At 38.4% G+C, this 18,629-nt stretch overlaps 1 protein-coding gene across 3 annotated transcripts in view; it reads right to left on the bottom strand.

Annotated features, from left to right (window-relative positions):
- Positions 1 to 1,950: 1,950 nt before the first annotated feature.
- Positions 1,951 to 18,629, bottom strand: part of KLHL15 (kelch like family member 15) — a 34,949-nt gene continuing 18,270 nt past the window's right edge. For 2 of the 3 annotated variants that reach the window (XM_027609525.2, XM_027609527.2), the window contains one exon: positions 1,951 to 7,277. In XM_027609525.2, the coding sequence (XP_027465326.1) occupies positions 6,168 to 7,277 (1,110 nt within the window). In that variant the 3' untranslated portion in view covers positions 1,951 to 6,167. The remainder of the gene's footprint in view (positions 7,278 to 18,629) is intronic. The other variant, XM_027609528.2, reaches the window with a different exon arrangement.

Below are 18,629 nucleotides of genomic sequence, written 5' to 3'. Positions count from 1 at the left end.
TGGAAATGAATGGAGGAAATCCCTCAGGGAGGTCAATTTCAGCAGACAATGGAGCTCTCCAATACAGCTGCCCCTCCTCACCAGGAGCATTTCATTGGTAACCTTCCAAGTTTCTGTTTTTAAGGAGGCCTTCCCATGTTCCTGGCTTAAGTCAGACCCTTGGAAAATAAAGACACGGTATCTGCCCTCAAGGAGTACAGTTAAGGGTGAGATAGAGAAGAGTTACAACCCGGGTATCAGAAGAGGCAGGATGTGGGTGTCCACAAGGTGCTGTGGTAAGACCAATGGCATAGTTAGCCTGGACCAAGGCATTCAAGAAGACTTGACAAAGGCCATGATGTCCAGGCTGATTCTTGCAGGCCAAAGAAGGCTTAGCCAGGAAAGGCAAAGGGGAAGAGCATGTGCAAAGGCAGAGAGGCCAGAGGAAACACATAATGTACTCAGGGGACTCCAAATTGCTTACGTAGCTAGGATGTGGGGTGTAGAGGAATGGACAGGTACAAAGGTAGCGAAACACAAAGGGCTTTGCCTGGCACACTGCAGAGTTTGGATCTTATTCTCAGAGTGAAGGGAGATTATGAAAGGCTGTTGAATCTCAGGATGATTTACCCTTCAAAAGCTCCCTCTGGCAGCAGTGTAGAAAAAGGATTGTGGAGGTAGATCAGAAAGCCAGCTCCCGGAGGCCAGCAAGAATAACGAGGGCCTGAACAAACCAAGATACTGGGGTGAAGTGGACAGAAGCAGTGGTAGAGCATTCCTGGGCTTCTGACTTAAACAGTCCCAGGCAATGGTACGGCCACGTAACGGAGGGAACACAGGACAAGGGGCAGGTGTTTGGGAAGGAGAAAACGCATTCAGGTTTGCACTTGTTCAGTTTGAAATTCTGACAAAACATGTGCGAGATGTTCAGGAGATGGGTGGAACTCTGGGTTGAGACAGATTTGACAGGTGTCAGGACAGAAGCTGTTTGAAGCCATAGGTGTGGAGAGAAAGGGCAGGGACTGTGTAGACTGAACAGCAGACAAAACTGAATCTGGTCTGTACAATAAACCGTATCTCCCTCTTCCAAACACCTACAGCATCTGCCTGTAGCTCAGATGGAATTTGTCACAGGGGGCAACATTTAGCTCTGTGCCTGGGGGGCACAAAAAGTATCATGCTAGATGTGAAGGTACAGAAGAATAAAAGAAGGTCCTTTCGTCCAAGGAGACTATGATGTCATTGTGGTGAAAGAATTCTACCCAACTCTTATGCAAAATGAAATGAAGAGCTATGAATATGTTGAGCGTAGAAGAGGCAATTAATCCAATGGAAGAGAGAACACAGGTTTCTGGAAGAGAGGAGAGCATGTGAGTTGGGGTGGGAAAATAAGTGAATTTTGCAAGCAGGGAAGGGGAAAGAAGGCAAGTAATTTGAGGCTGGAAACTAACAGAAATCACAACAGAATGGAGTGCGGGAAGTGACAGAGGGAAAGAGGCTGGAAAGGTGGCTTGAGGCCAGGATCCAGGGAATCCTGCTGAGATTTCTCAGGAGTCCATTTTAAAGAAGGCACACACGGGCCTATGTATATCCAAGGGCCTGTGATGTAGCAGCTTCATTTCTGCCTATTCACTAATTTCAGAAATGCCTTTAAGAACAATCGATCATAAATGCTAAAGGAAACCTACAAAATCGCCACACTGCATTTCCATTCTGCAAAACTCTGCGTTAGTGGAATTTTAATTACTTGGCTTCATTATAAATTTCCATTGCATGTAAGTGTAAATAATTTCACTCTAATGCACTCATTTGAATCTGTGGCTGAAAGCATTGGTAGAAATCCCATTTTTGTGGCACTTCCTTGGCACATTGAAGGAAAACAAAATGTATACTGTTAATCAAGTCATGAGTGACTCTGAAAGTGACGGGTTGCATAAAGAGAGCAAATAATAAGAGAAAAATAGATTTTAAAGATTAAAAATATTTTATTTAAACTTTTCTTCATAAACACTTTTAACATTTTTTTTTTCAATTTAAAAACAGAATGGATAGCATAAACATGTTTGAATAGATTATATTCACGGCTTGGGAAAAATTACCTGACAAAAATGTAAAGGCTTTCAAAACAGGTATAAAAGGCAAACCTTAAATTATTCTAAGATTTTTAAATCGGCCCTAGGATTATTTGACTACTGGCCCAAAATGTACCTAAAGGTCAAAATATTTTTCTATAGACAAAGTATGCCCAAGAGGTAGAGGGCATATACAAGTTAGGTAGAAAATAACCTCTCCGACCACCTCACTGGAACTCTCCTTCAGAAAGCAAACACCTAATCCTTACTGATATACTGATTAATAAGGTTTTTAATACAGTTGTTCCCAAAGATGTAGAACGAGAACCCAAGGATATTGAGGGGAACAAGCCGAGCTGATGGTGTTCTCTCAGCATTGCTCACACAACCCCCGAGGCACACGGGTACAGGTGCTGAAGGGCTAGGACTTCCACGAGCTTTCCTATATGCCAGTCCACGTCTACTGAATATTTGACTTTATAAACTCTCAATAAACTAATTTTTCAGGATTTTCATTTTTAAGATAAATCTCTTTTTAGAAGATATTTATTCCCAAACCAACTCTAATCTGATTGAACATATGATCCCTAAAAATGTTCAGAGTACAAAAAAAAATCAAAAATGTATAATAGGCAAAAAAGAAAAATGGCACTAGCAGTTTTACTGCCATATAGCCCTCAGTTATATCTAATTTACACTATTATCTATGTTGTGTTTTACTTCAGTCTAAAACTTTAAATTATGTATTCTCAAAAGAGCTAGTCTTTTCTGAGAGATAGCTTATAAACTGAAATATCAATTTATATTATAAACTGAAATGTTATGACCTACAACCACATATACATATATAAAAATAGTCCCACTGAACGTTTGACATGTTTAGATTATGCAGCTCAAATAATTTGTTATAAAATATTTTAAAGCTTAGTTTCATGTAATTAAGACAAAACTCTCCATTTTTACCACTTCTCCCCACACAAATGTGTGTGTCCTTTACTATGACTCGAGCAGGCTTCCCAGAATGAGGTGTCCAAAGGTGCTGCTTTAGAAAAGATAAGTGAAGGGCTCAGTCAATATTTCACAAATCAGAGTAACACGCACACAGAGCAGAGTAATGAGGACACAGAGAACGCTGTCTCAAGAAAAGCTAATAGTTCTATTAAGTTTTGCTTTTTTAAAAACCAGTAGTATTTCTTCCAATATAAAACCTCCAATGTGAGAATCTTCAATTTTATGAAATGGCTGTAGTGCAAGGATTTTCTTTAAGCAGACTAAAATCAAAACTGAGAAGGTCAAAGATATGGAAGAGAACAAACATTTCTAATTAAGATGCCATTAATGAAGATAGGCTACTTTTGTAAAGTCTGCTGTTTAAAATGTAAAGTGAAAACACAAAAGGATCACAACAGTTACACTGTATGGTTTCCAATCTGACTCTTTTTAAAACCACTATTTTGAGCACATACAATGTATATAAACAAAAATGGTTCCAAATGAAGCACACAAAAAATAAACTTGAAGAAAATTCTATGGAAAAATTTTCCATAGTTTAGTATAACAAAAATAAATCTCTTTCAGCAATTAAACCATAGTTTTAAAAGGGAATGTAAGTTAATCACAGATTTAAAATAACCTATATTAGCACTACATATAAACGGATGAGTTTTCTCAATACATTCAGAACCCAAGCAATAGCAACTATTCTTAAAGCTCAAAACTGATTACAGCTAACATCAGGTCAGACATGACTTACATGTGAAGCTGAACCCAGAGTTAGTTCAAGTTAAGATTTCACAAATTTTCTAAAACATGAACTTTGATCTTGGTCTTGTGTCTTGAGAATGGAAGACCAAGAATACGCAACTGTCTGCCCAGATTTTACCCTAACTAGGGCTATGAAGTCATATCTAAGCAATTAAAGAGAACCACCACTGGTGTGTGAAGTGTAAAAGCCTGATAGGGGTACCCTGTCTCGGTCTTTTCCAGCAAAAGACAACGATGAGGAAAATAATGAAGACATTATCGTTATTTTCTTTAAAGCAAGACAGCACACACACAAACAGTAAACCAACTAATGTATTAGAAAAAGAACTAAATGGCTAACCTAATTCCTAACTTTCAAAAGTAAAATGGTTAAAAATGATTTTTAAAAGGTAGAAAAAGCCTTTTACCCATATTACCATGGGAAACAAGATACTGAATTCCATTTTTAGAAAGTGAAAGCAAATGACACAACCACTTAATAAAAATTTAAGTCTCATATACAAAAGAATATCATTAACTTGATTTCTAAAACCAACGCCACTGTTTCTCTTTCTCAAAAACTACTTGTATACCTGACTGTTTCTTAAACTCAAACGCCTCCAGTTTTGGAGTTTTAAAATCAGGTGTTTTTTTCATAGTTATCTAATTACAAAAAAAAAAAAAAAAGCAAAAGTCTTCACATTTCCATGACTTCACTCTTCCATTTTGTGTTCAGTGGTGGCAGCAGCAAAAAAAAAAAAAAAAAAAAAAAAAAAAAAAAGGTGAAACTAGAAATTTTATACAACAGCCATAGAAGAAGGCATTGCAATATTGCACCAATATCCTAAGACCTGGCAAGTTTTGCCAGTGTAGAACTAGTCTGTATCAGATAGACTTTACTCAGGAGAAAATGGCATCAATGTGAATGATCCACTCCCTGGTTATTCTTGCTTAATCTTGTCAACTACGTGTTCTTCCTTCGAGTTTAAAGAGTTGAAAGGTGCGCGGCTAATCCTAAAACACTTACTATATAAATGCTTTTCAACAGTTATTCTTGATCTGTTCTGAACTTCGAGGTTACTATCCTTCATGCTAGTAGCTTTCAGTAAATAAAACAAAGGCTGAGGGCTTACATCCCCAGTGCCATTAAGTATTCTGTACTAAATAAACAAGTAGATATGACCAGTAAGATTATAATTCTGTTTCTTACCTCTATGTCAAAAATGAGCTCAAATTTTCCACGAGTTGCTACTTTCCATTCAATAACAGATGCAGCAGCCTTACTGAGTGTAAAGAATGGGAGTTGCACTTACTTTCAAGGGGCCTCTATTTAGGAGTCTGGTATTACCTAAATGCTCTTTAAAAGTGCTTGCGCGCCGCAGGGCCCGGGCTGTGTCTACCACTCCAATTCTCACTAAAAACAGGGTAACGTTAAACAGACTGCAAAGAAAAACATTTTCAAAAACAAGACATACATTGATAAGGAACACTAACGTTTACTTTTGAAAAGAAAATATAAAATGTTAGTTTTCAGAAATCCATACATGTTTCAGGAATACACGGAGCTCAAATATTACTGAATCAGTATGGAGTGAAGATAGGCTACTTTGATACCAAATGAGGACTCCAGTTATTTTAACTTTCTAAAAATGTTAATACATGAAAAGACGTTACATCTAAAATTCAACAAGTATGGCAAACCGTGTGTGCAAGTGCACTAGCTTAAAAATATAGAATCCTAACCACGCATAAAAGGAGATGTGCCTTATATGTTCATAAGATGTATGCAAGTATGGATATGCTTTCACTAACACAATGCAGATAAGAGAAGGCAGCTTAGAAATAGTGTTTTGAATATAAAAAAGTTAATTTTGTAGAAAATTTATATTTTTGCATTTTCAGCAAAAAGCCATGCAAAAAGGTCAAGAGTTTTAAACTTAAATCATAAAACCAAAAGGTCTAACAGACTGTAATACACTGAAATAAACGTTCCAAAAGATTTCAGATCGAGAGAGGAACCGAAATTACATCCAGTGACACTTATCAGGTCTTCTCTTAGAAGATGCAGGACTCCTACGCTGACATCTGAAAAAAATGTTTAAAGCATAAAATCAACTTCCCAGATAAGTGGATCACTCTATTCAACTGCTTCTGGAAGTAGTTTCAAGAGCTAGCGCTTAGAATGAACTTATTGCATGAGTTTGAGGCCACTAAAAAGAAAAAAAAAAAAAAGGATGCTAGCACAGAATGAAAAATTTTTTACGGTATTAGACCAATGGCTTTGATAGTAAAACTGGTGAGGTTTTTCTTAATTAACTACTTTGTCACAAACAAATTTTTTGTTTGGCTTTTTTTAAAGGGAGAAAGATGTCATTAGTTGCAACGTCTGACCTCGTCCAGTATATATTCCGGGAAATGCAGGTTGCACACTTGTAAACCATCCAGCTTGCAGGGCATCCGCGGGTACTCATCTTCCTTCCACTTGTTTTCTTCCGGATCAAAAGTGAGGATGGAATCGCTGTAATGACCGTTGTAGCAAAGGCCTCCAAGAACCATTATTTGTTTGTCCAGCACAGTCACACCATGGCCACTTCTGCCAATTGGCATGGATGCCAAGATGGTCCACTGATCAGTCTCTGGGTTGTACACTTCTGTGGAAGGGCATCCCTGAGACTCAAAAGAGGCCCTCAAGATCACACAGACACCACCGAAGACATAAAGCTTGCCGTTGTAAGAAATCATCTTGTGAAAACATCTTGCGTAATTCATTTTGCTCTTATTCTCCCAACAGTTGGTAACCACTTGTGTTCTCCTGGTCCGCTGCTCTATGGTCCCTTCTTTACTGGGGTCGAACACGCATACTTGTTTGGAGGTGGAAGATGAGGTGATCCCACCGGTGATAAACAACTTGTTATTGAGCACTGTCCCTTCGTGTCCGTATTTGTTAACTGGATAAGGATCCACGAATTCCCATTTATCATTGGTGATGTCGTATCTCTCGGTGGAATAGAAAGTCTCATCTCTGGTTCTGCCAGCTACGGCGTAAATGAACTTCCCAATAACACCAACTGCAAACTCTGAACGTGGCACTGACATGTCTGCCATCCGGAGCCAAGAGTTCTGCCTCGGGTCATACCTGAACACTTTGGAAGAAGCATGGAATTCACCATCCGGGCCCAGTTCTTCCCCGCCCAACAAGAACACGAAGTTATTGACAATAGCAAGGCAGTCCGGGCGCAGAGGAACTTGGGGGCCCTCCAGTTCCCACCAGACTCTTGGTTTCTTTAAGAGAAGGATTTTACTGTTAACCATGCTATGTCCGATCATTCCTCGGAATACTGTAGTTTGGGGTTTGGCAGAGCGGATGCGGCTGGATTTCATGTCCAACAAAGGCTGCTGGTGAACGTTCTGAAAGTAATTCAGTGCTTGGTCAACTTCATAGCGCAGCTGTCGGGAGTATCTGTAAAATTCGGATGTCTTAACCTAAGAATACAAGTAGAAGAATTTAACCAAAAGAAAGAGCATCAACGGCAAACAAAATATCAAAGCCAACTAAGGTGATTAGTGTATGATTTGAGGCTTACTGTACTAAAACTGCTTTTCCTGTTAAGATCACATACTTTTTTTTTTAAACAAAGCTATCATATTTGTTTTTATAATAATCTATGCACACCCCCAAGCCTTTTAAAGTAAACAAGCTATTTTCCAGGAACAAGCTAAACTCCTCTAGCAAAATGTACTAATCATCTATTCTATGTCAGGCCCTGGGATACAAGTGGTGATTATGAGGACAAACAGAGGTTTCACAGCAGAGGGAATCACGGCCATGGTTTCCTTAACCACAAGGAACACTGTAAGAGCAACCATGACTGAATAACTTGGGCAATCAAGTTAGTGAGTTAGTAAAAATTTAAATAGACACGAAATTCTCATTAGGTTTTTGATATAAAGACTTGGTCGGATATCAGCAACTCCTACAACCATAATCCAGGTGATGAGGTCCAATTTTTTCCTCTTTGTTTTTGGAGCTGGAACTACCCCATTGTGATGATTTTTTTTACCAAGATTTTATGAAGCACTTTTAAGTATTGTGCTAAGTTCTACAGGGAGATAAAAATGTTAAGTATAAGATGGGGTCTGTTTCCTCAAAGAACTTCGAATATGTCTGGGGAAATGAAAATACAGATTTGCCAACAAGTAAATGAGGCGGTTGATGGTTGGGAATGAGAGTGTACAGCCCATCTTTGAGTGCTGCAGACGTGAAAATCTGAAACATACCAAACTGGCCCAAAACACCGACGGGCTCCCTTGTGGAAGAGGTAGGAAGCTGGACAACCATGACGAAAAAGCCTGTATCATAATGACAAGGTGAGAGTCTTCCATTTTGATGGGAAAATCAGATATTGAGAGAGCAAATGGGCAGAAGTGCGTAACTGACGTGAAGTAGCGATAGGGTGCAAAAGTCAGGGCCCGAAGTGATGTGAGGATTTAGACTTGAGGCACTCTGGAGAGTGGTGTCACTAAGGGACACTGGAGAGGCATTCACTTCACTGGTGATCAATCTGAACTGCTGGGAGGATGCGGACGTGGAAAGCTCTAGGAGCCTGTGGGGAATCCGGGGTGACTGCTTGGGAGGGAGCCGGCACCAGGCATATTTATTTAGGAGCTTCCTTTTCCTACCTCTCCTTGTTTTCCTCCCTCTTTCCTCGCTTTCTCATGCACTACCCACCTTGGCCCAAAAAATGTCTGAAACAGAAAGGACCACAAATGTGTTTTAAGTATTTTGGTAACTGTATTTCAATATAATTGGCTTCCTTTGTAATCCCAAGCATTTAACTTTATGGATTTAAAATCATTATTCTGAGGAGTCCTTCCGTGGGTTTCACCAGGCTAGCAAAAGGGTAAACGTCACAAAAAAGGTTGAGAATTCCTTGCCTTACTAGTAAAAGAGAAAAAACGGACGTCAATACTGCACTGGGGCTTTACGTGTGATATCTCAAGTTAAATTATTCCTCCCATGAGAGAGTAATAATCATCCCTATTTTCCTGATGAAAAAATCGAGGCGTAGAACCTTAAGTGACTTGCCCAAATTGTTTACATGACTAAAACTGGCAGAGCTGGGATCTGAACCCTGATCCAGGACAGTCTTGCTCCAAAGCTATTTCCAATAGGTTATTGCACAGCTTCCACTACTCATTAGAAAACTCTAAATGACAAACTCATTTATTAAAACACTTAACATACATGTTCAACGAATTAGCCTAATGACCCTTCTCAAAGAAAAGATAGTATAATGGTCCTTGAAACAAAGAATCAATTGTATGGATCACAATGACTGGGCATCCAACCCCACTCTTCCTAGCAAAACGCTAAGCGTGGAAGAGATCAAATAATGAATAATGGTAAAGAAGTAATTTCAATAAACAGACTAATAATATAATAAAAACAGAAGATCTTAAGTCTCATCCTCTACTTTTACTTCACATATAAAAAGGTACAGAACAAAGGAAATGAAGTGAGCTTCAATCTCTTAAGAAAAACAATCGAAACCTGCACAGCCATCATCACTGAGTGTTTAGTAACATGGAATGATGTTCACAATATATTCAATTTTTAGAAAGCAATAGTACAGGGGCGCCTGGGTGGCTCAGTCGTTAAGCGTCTGCCTTCGGCTCAGGTCATGATCCCAGGGTCCTGGGATCGAGCCCCGCATTGGGCTCCCTGCTCAGAGGGAGTCTCCCTCTCCCACTCCCCCTGCTTGTGTTCCCACTCTCGTTGTCTCTGTCAAATAAGTAAATAAAATCCTTAAAAAAAATAAAAAAATAAAAAGCAATAGTACACTGGTAGCCCAATTAAGATTTTGTGTATGCATGCTTGTGTTAATAGTGATTATCTCTGAAACTTCACAAACATCTTTGCATTCTTTTTCATGTATCATATTTATAAACAAAGAGTCTTGCCATTTAAAAACTGGGTCTCTTAAAACCATCAACAATATATTTGCTTAGGAAAACTGAGCATCTTTTCATCTTTCCATTTCTCCTATGAATTGCCTAACAGTATACCTCACCCATTTTCCACCTCTTTTTATTTGCAAGAGCTAAAAGGCAATACCCTGGAAATCAGCAAGAAACATAAACCTCAAATTAAATATTTAAGTGCCTACTGTGCACAGCCAGTGGCCTGAGAGCTACACAGATTTTGAAGTAATAGAATCCCGTCCAGCACTGTAATTAAGTACCACGTCAAGCTGCCCAGTATGGCGATTAAGAATCCAGTTTAGAAAATATCCGACTTTGGCACTCACGAGTTGTGGGATCTTGGGCAAGTAACTCAACATCCTTATAGCCATTTCCTCATCTGTATTATTGGGAAAACAATAATAGCATCTATGCCTCATAACCCTAAGGTAGGAGACAGGCAGGATCATCTACGTGAAAAGGACAATATGGTGCCTGTCATGTGGCAGTGTACAACAAATAATAGCCGTTATTAGCTACTATCACTGACCAGTGGACACCTGTAGGCGTGTCAGCTTAAGTCGATGCATCTGATGATGTGTCTTTGGTCTGCATAAAAATTCAGTCTCAGAAATTAGAGAAAGGAGAGAAACTGTTACTCTGGACCTAATCTTCCCCCAAAAAACATGATTAGTAAGATGCAAGGAGGAGGAAGCTTTACAGAAAGCAGCCATGTCATTTGGAGATCGAGAAGGGAAGGGGAATGCTGCACATATTGGATAGGCAGATTTCAAGTTTTTTAAAGGAAAATTAGGATCAATTCCAAGATCGGAAACTGTGTAAAGAAGCTCAAGAAGGCTTGGAGGCTCTCAGAAGCATAATGCTGACTGCATAATTGCAAAACACACTGATGAGGGGAAGAAAAGGGGAAAGTATCTAAAAAATCTGATGTGCTGCACAGAGAGCTTTCTGGGATTCAGATGTTAAAAAACCACTTACAACAGATGGTAAAAAAAAAAAAACAAGCACATAAAACAAGTATCACAAAGGGTGAAATGGAGCTGTAAGAATATTGTGAACAAGGCTAAAGCCTCAGGATGAACTGTGACTTAAAAAAGTGCCAGATAATGAATAAATGGCATCTTAGAGGTTAAAGTAAAAAGAAGTAGAGACAAACGTGAAGCCCCTCCTGGATGGGGTGGTTAATGTAATATTAACAAAGACTAATAGCCTTCTCCTATTTTATTTCCATTCTTGGCTAAGGATGTTTTATTCTTTCTAATCTGAAGATCAAACATAATGACTAAGAAGAAACTTAAATCCAAGATGGCTGAGAAAAAAAAAAGAAAAACTAGATAGATATTCTCACTAGGTTCAAGTTCTGTGATCTCAAAATCACATCCTGGGATCCTGAGAGGCTTCACAGATTAAGGCTGCTTAATCGCTTTCTGTAATCTGTGTGGAATCATGAAGAATGGGAAAGAACTAGAAGCCAGACTTCCAAACTACAGACTGGTTAGCCTGAGGCTGATCTGGATTATTAAAAAATACCACTTGTGATAAGAAAGCCTACATGCTGGGAAGCAGCATGGACTCACCCAGCAATGCCAAGGCTTGACCCGCTTCCAGTTGAATGTTTGAGGATGTAACAGAACTGACAGAGAATGAGAGAACGTATGACTTTGGCAAAGTAATCAACAAGCCTAATGATAAAGAGAAACACCAGGGACCCATGAACCACCCAAAACTAATTTTTTATTAAATAATTAATAAATAATTGTGTTAATGCATTCCGGGGGGGAGGGGGGCAGGGTAAGATGAGATGGTGGGAAGTCCACAGCTTTTGTCAAATACTCCAGGGCTCCGTGAACTCCAAATGTAAAGCTATAACTGACTATCCTCAATACGAACTAACAATGTGATATGGCAGAATAAAATCATGGACTGAATTAAAACAGACAATCCCACCCTCTCTATTTGGTGAAACCACAGCTAAGAGGGCTAAGTTCCATCACTACAATTTAGACATCACAAAGTGGACCACATCCTGGACAGCAAAGGGATCCAAACCGTCGGAAAAAAATGGTAAAACTGACGAGGAATGTTTAAGCTCAAGAGAAGACTCAGGAGAAAGATGGCAACCGTTTTCAGGACCAGTCAGCAGAAGTTAGAGGGAAGATTTTAGGCCAGCAGAGGGAAAAGTTTTGTAATTAGAACTGTCAAGATAACGGATGTTCATCACATTATTCTAAGAGCACAGAAACTGGGAACAACTCAAATATCTAGCAATAAGACACTGGTTGAATAAACTCTTGTATGCAGTCTTTACCATATGCAGTCATTAAAAAGGAGGAGGTTAATCCACATGCACTAACACAGATGTTCAAAATGTCAAATGATAAAAACTGCAGAAAAAGCATATATAATACTCTCAAAAACTAAAAACGGACTATTTTACACAGCTGGCAGGACACCAAGAGGAAAACGTATGTATACACACACAACATGGAGTTGCCCCTTTTCAGGGTCTATACAGGTCTGTACTTGGCTTTTTTACAAGGACTGCAGTCAGAAAGGCATGGGTACATATTTTCCCCAAGTCAGGACTGTCTACCTCCGGACTCAGGGAACATCCCTGCCAGTGGAGGTAGTCCAGGTGTGACTGTGTATCAGGAGCACCGGAGAGGGGTCCTGGTGTCACGTGAGGACGAGGCACCATGGCCTGTGTGACAGCCTTCCACCTTCCGAACCCAGGCTCTTACAGACCCCATCAAACTGAGTCAGCTGAACTTCTTCTTACAGTCATTTTCCTGTCTCTCGTTTTCAACCTTCGGGTCCCTTTGCCCTCTTCTCCATTTATTCTATCATGTTCCTTTGAAACCCGAGTTCCAAAGAGTTTTAAAAGTTACTTCAAGTCTATGTCAAAATTCACATCACAGCTACGTATCTCTATCCAGCCTGTTCTACCTGTAGGCCAGTAACGGAAGCTGTGCCTTTGAGATAGTTGATTATACCGTAGAACGTCTTCTAACCAAAGAAATTTAGCTCCTCCTCTCTGCCACAGCTAGAAGTTCTAGATCTACCTTGCCCTTTTCCCAGAGCTAGGATTTTCCTCTAAAACCAGACAATATCGATAAGCACAATTAGTTTCTTCTTTCATTATAGAAATGGAGAATTAATGCCTCTTTGATAATCCTGGACAAAGTAATTATAGATATAGTCTGCTTTAAAACAAAAAGCGGAGGGCTATGTAAATGGAGTCATTTGAATGCATTAACAAAGCCGAGCTATCAAAAACAAAACATGTGGCTCATCTTTAAGCATTTCTCCCATCATTCCCTCCTCACATAACAGTTTATCTGTAGATCAGGTGCTTCCAAAAGCAAGATATGGGGGAAAATGACATTTCTTTCATGTTTTAAAGAACTACTTCCCTTATCCTTCCATTGGATTAAAAAAAGCTGTCTTAACACTTAGAATATATTCATTATCACTTTTCTTACTTTGATACTGAAAAATATTACAAAAAAGCATTTTCTCTTATGCTGATTACAAAATTAAAGTTTGTTACCTCTTAAAAACAGTGATGTGAAAATCTTAAATTGGCCATTGCTTCCTCTGATCTTTTAGTTTGTGTATGTGCATATAAAGGAGAAAATGTGAGAAATTATTAATTTTGAATGTGGTTCCTATAAACATATATTAAATTGAAGAAATAATAGCTAGCCATTACCACTGGGCAAAAACTCCATGTTTCTCCCTCTACTGTCAAAATGTTACATCATCCATTCATTTAATTTTTAACTTTTAAAGGTTATTCGTATATGCCACTCTGAATTTTGAGAATTAAAACAGAACCGGCAATGTAACTAAAACAGCCATTTCCACAGAGCTTACTACCTTTGATTAAAAATCTGCAATTTAAAAAATCTACTAAAACTGGCTACAGTCTGGGGTGTCTGGCTGGCTCAGCCAGTAGAGCACATGACTCTTGATCTCGGAGTTATAAGTTCGAGCCCCACGCTAAGTGGAGAAATTACTGAAAAATAAAATAAGAAAAAATAGCTGGCTACAGTCTAAAATTATTTTAGGCTGTTAGCCAGCCAATTTAAGATATTTCAGCTATTTCACCTTTCAAAATGTTTTTTTAAATGCCCAATATACTTAAACTAAAACAAAACAAAAACCCATGCCTTTTATTAGTTTATCTGTCAGTGGAGGTAGGAGGTGCCACTGGGGACTAGAATAATCCCTGAACTAAAGATCCCAGATCTTAGGCTTGACATTGTCCCCAAGTCACTGTGTGATTATGGACAAGCCTCTGGCTTAGATATTTTCTCCTTATAAAAGGAATCAGTTGCATGAAGACACCTCTGGCCTTTCCTACATCCAAAAATGCTAACCTGATTTTCAGAATGATGAGTATAAGGTGTCATGTGGAAGGAAGACAGTCCTGGCTATCAGTTTTAACATCCCCTCTCCATGATTCAATTTGCTCAAAAGAAATATCCAGAAACAGGGGCGCCTGGGTGGTTCAGTTGGTTAAGCCTCTGCCTTTGGCTCAGGTCATGATCCCAGGTCCTGGGATCAAGCCCCGCATCCAGCTCCCTGCTCAGTGGGGAGCCTGCTTCTCCCTCTTCCTCTATCTACCGCTCTACCTACTTGTGCTCTGTCAAATAAATAAAACTTGAAAAAAAAGAGAAATATCCAGAAACAAAGCAGTTACTAAAACAAATTATACCTTTGGGAACCAGAGCTACATTTAATATTATTTTGATATTCAGCAAAATGTGCAGCAGTCTTTATGTGCTGTATTACAAAAGCATCAACCCTGGTATGAGAAGTCTATTTATAAAATCATGTTCAGAACTGAAGCTTATACTGATTTATGTTAAAATCATCACAAAAAAGCTAGGTACAAAATACCTTTATAATTAATCCCTTTGTCCTGAAAAACTGAGTTAATGACCAAGGATAAGGCTATAAAAAAATCAGTTCCTGTTAAGCACAAATCCTCTAATACTGTAATTGCAGTCAAATACCAAACAGTAAAGACAAATTTTAATAAGGATTTACCTATCCTCTCTTCTTCAAGCAGGCAACAGTCTAAATTACCAAACAGAACTTCAGAAGTAACCAGTGTAAATGGGGGTGAGGGAGAGGACCCTCTTCAAGACTCTATCTGAGTTTCAGCACAATTTGGTTAGTCCTCTATCCCTTAAACTTTTCTAGAGTGAAAAATATGTAGTTCAAAAATAAGTATGCTCAGAAAGTCTAATTTGCTTCCAATTTCAGCACAATAGTCATAGAACACCACTAGAAATTAAATAAGTGTGCACAAGCCTAAAAGGTAGAAAATGATGTAATTTCTAGAAAGCCCCTTAAGACCTTATTTGATTATAGTAATATTTAGATAGTACAACTAAATTCTAGAATTTTTCCTATTTATGGAAATACTCTCAACTATGTAAATATATAATTTTATTTAAAAATATGGTAAAACAGAAGGAAAGCCAAAAAGGTTTAATCCTAAAACTAACTTCTGAATGAGCAAGGCTTACCCATGACACATGTAACATTTTCTGAGTAAATATTAAATTTGAGAATTAAAACTTTAAAGCCTAAAATCTTAGTATTTGCCCTTGTTCCTCTCCTGCTGCTAACCTTGTCTCCATTTTCGGACTTCTCTGATCCTGGTGGATTTCCGCTTATCATTTGGTTTCTCTCCCTCTTGCCCTCCGTTCATTAAAAAAAACGTTGTCCTTTTACAAGTCAATATAGCTGTCTGTACTGCATCTCTTCCTTCACTTTTACTTCACGGCTCATTTCCAATTCTAGGCTTTTGTTTTCATCTCCCATTTATTTTATTTAAAAGGAAAATCAACAAGACTGAATCTGTGAACTCCTGCTTTCAGTACTCCTGCCTGCTTCATACACCCCCCACCAAAGTCTCTTTCCCAGGGGATCTAACAGCAGTCAACACCCTGATTTAGCACACCCTCCAGGAACCTGCGACCCTGGGATGAACGCCAAGTCAAAGGTGGAAAACAAGAGCACTCTACTTCTCTACATAAAAGGCCAAAGACTTGAGGAGAAAACACCTTGGGTGATTTTTAAAGAACTGTGCACGTGTTAATTATAATCATCCAAGTCCACAGGGCTGGGAAGGAGGGGTGGGCAGAAAGGAGATGGATACAGAAAAAGACACTAAGTGAACTGCAGAAGTGTGCTTAACCTATTGACCTAGTTCCCACCAGAAAACCTGCTCATGTCTGTGCTTTCACTCCAAGGGGTGAGTGAGCTGATTGTTAATTTAAGCAATTTCAAGTTTATAGCTGTATTGGTACTATTTAATATACGAAGGCGATTTTAAACTTTTTCAAAAACAACTCAGACTTATTAGGAACTCTAACCAAATTTCACATTTTTAATCTAGGTTACTGGCTTTGTAAAAAACTTTGTATTGTCAAATACAGCACTGCTTATGTTTCTCATGTACTTTGGTGAGGGTTAGAAACAAATTTCTGTTTTTTCCTCTAGATTTGTCTGGCTGTAACTGAAGTTGTTAGAAATAATTAAACTTTTTTTTTAGTTTTCTGCTAAACTGTGGTAACACTACAGGTAATGGTCTGGTTGCTGGATAGAAATTTTGGATCGCTCAAGTGCTAGATTAGTCAAAACATGTCACAGTACCTAAGTAAAGGAATTCTGGAGGGCATATAGCACCTACACTTTACATAGATGTGTCCTTACCCATACAATGTTATTACAAGTGGTCTGCACCTCAATTAACTGGAATATCACACCATCCAAGCATGACATTAAGGACAATCAGTTTACTCATGTGTCATATAGTTCATTGCTAATGTTATCTACATCAACTGTGCTAATAGAGAAACTATTTGGAAGATTATCAGTGTTTTGTGAAGAGCAGTTCTGAGAGCTACTAATGTTCTTAAGTATCCAAGGTATACTTGGACACTTAATTTGTAATCCTTGAATTCTTTCCCTTTCAAGGTGAGTACAAGACACCTTATCCCATTTTAACATGTAGCTTTTAAAGCCACAAATTCTGCACCTTAAGTTAAAGACTTCTTTAAAAAAAGTATTTGGAAGCTCTTCTGAAGCATTTTTTAATTCTGATCCTAGGATTTTTACTAATAATGAAGCTTTGTTTTTTTTTCAGCAGACTATCAAAATTATCTCGAAGTTGTAAAAGTTTCTATAACAAGCTTTCATAAAATGCAGGTAATGGTTAAATCCAAAAATATTCTCAGTAAAAGAGAACTTTTTTCTCACTAAAACATTAGCTTTGCTCTTTAAAAGTTACATAAATGTGGGGTGCCTAGGTGGCTCAGATGGTTAAGTGTCCGCCTTCGGCTCAGGTCATGATCCCAGGGTCCTGGGATCGAGCCCCACATCAGGCTCCTGACTCAGCGGGGAACCTGCTTCTCCCTCTCCCTCTGCCTCTCCCCCTGCTCATGCTCTCTCTCTCCCTCTCTGTATCTCTGTGTCTCAAGTGAATAAATAAAATCTTTAAAAAAAAAAAGTTCCATAAATCCAAATTTGGGGGAATACGATGAATTACATTTAATATATGAGGGGAAGAAAGCACACTAGGGAGTCTGAATATCACGAGCTAGTTAACAAAACATTAGGAATAAAGCAGAATACATCTTTATAATCTGCTCCCTTACTGAACAGCCAATGAAAAACCAACTATAAAAGCCTAATTATAAGCTGAACAAATGTGTTTTTTTAATCTTTACAGGACTGAAAAGATTTTCTTTCCTTTTAAAAAATTGGAAGACTTTATGATTATGATTAATACAATTTCTAAGGGGATCACTGGTATGCTCTTACCTTATGCATATTTACAATACTGAAGGTGCCCTAGGTTCAAAAATATTAAAATGTCACTGTACTAAAGAATCAACATGAGTATTTTAATGAATAATGTAACAATTTTGCTAAAAAGATCTTTTCTATACAAAAAAAAAAGTATAATAGCATTTTGCCGAACATACATTTACTTCATGTTTTCAATAACACAGTAATTTTTTTAAAAAACCGAAAGACCAAAGAAAGCAAGGTTTAAACTATTTAAATCCTCACATCACTGAAATTCAAAATGACCAATGTCAGGCCTTATCTCTGTTAACATATGCAAAGACCCTCAGAGCTAGTAAAAACAAACAAAAAAAAACACGCCAGACATTTGTGTAAAAACTGAAAATGAAGTCTAGTTTAAAAATCCACTATAGACAAACAGAATCCTAAGAACTCTTCAACAACTATATTAAAAGGACAAGATCCTTAAATTTATTTTTAGCTTTCTTTGATTATACGTTGAAATGCCCAGAATTGGGCATGCACATCTGGAAGTCTTCCCACACCTTGTACCTTTTTCAGTGCCATTAAATTTCTCAGGCTATATTTTGTTCATGCAAACACATTGGAACTTTCATGACTATACAACAACTTCTAAGCGACCCAAGCGGGCAGAGGGTTAAGTGCATGCTTCTGCACCTCAGGATCCTCTCTCCCTGCTCTAGCAGCTATCATAGGAAGCCCTTGGACTGGGAAGCGAGCAGACCTGGGTTCCACTCTGAGCAATACCACTTGTTCTGGAGTAAGATTCCTAACCTTTCCAAGCCTGTTTTCTTACCTATAAAATGGAAATAACCGGTAGACTCCTTTGTATAGAGCACTTGAGGCACAATCTGACATATATAAGGTGTTCAGGTAAGTAGAATCACTGTTTCTAAGGAACTCCGTGAGGAAATTCGGAAGCCATGAGCTCTTTGGTGACAGTCCCATAGAGTACTCAATACAAAAGTTAAGACGGTCTGTTTTCAGCTGGGGAGAAAAGTA

Source organism: Zalophus californianus, chromosome X (assembly GCF_009762305.2).
Source record: "Zalophus californianus isolate mZalCal1 chromosome X, mZalCal1.pri.v2, whole genome shotgun sequence".
NCBI lineage: Eukaryota > Metazoa > Chordata > Mammalia > Carnivora > Otariidae > Zalophus > Zalophus californianus.
The sequence above is the reverse complement of the archived record's forward strand: the minus strand, read 5'-3'. Positions and strand labels throughout refer to the sequence as shown.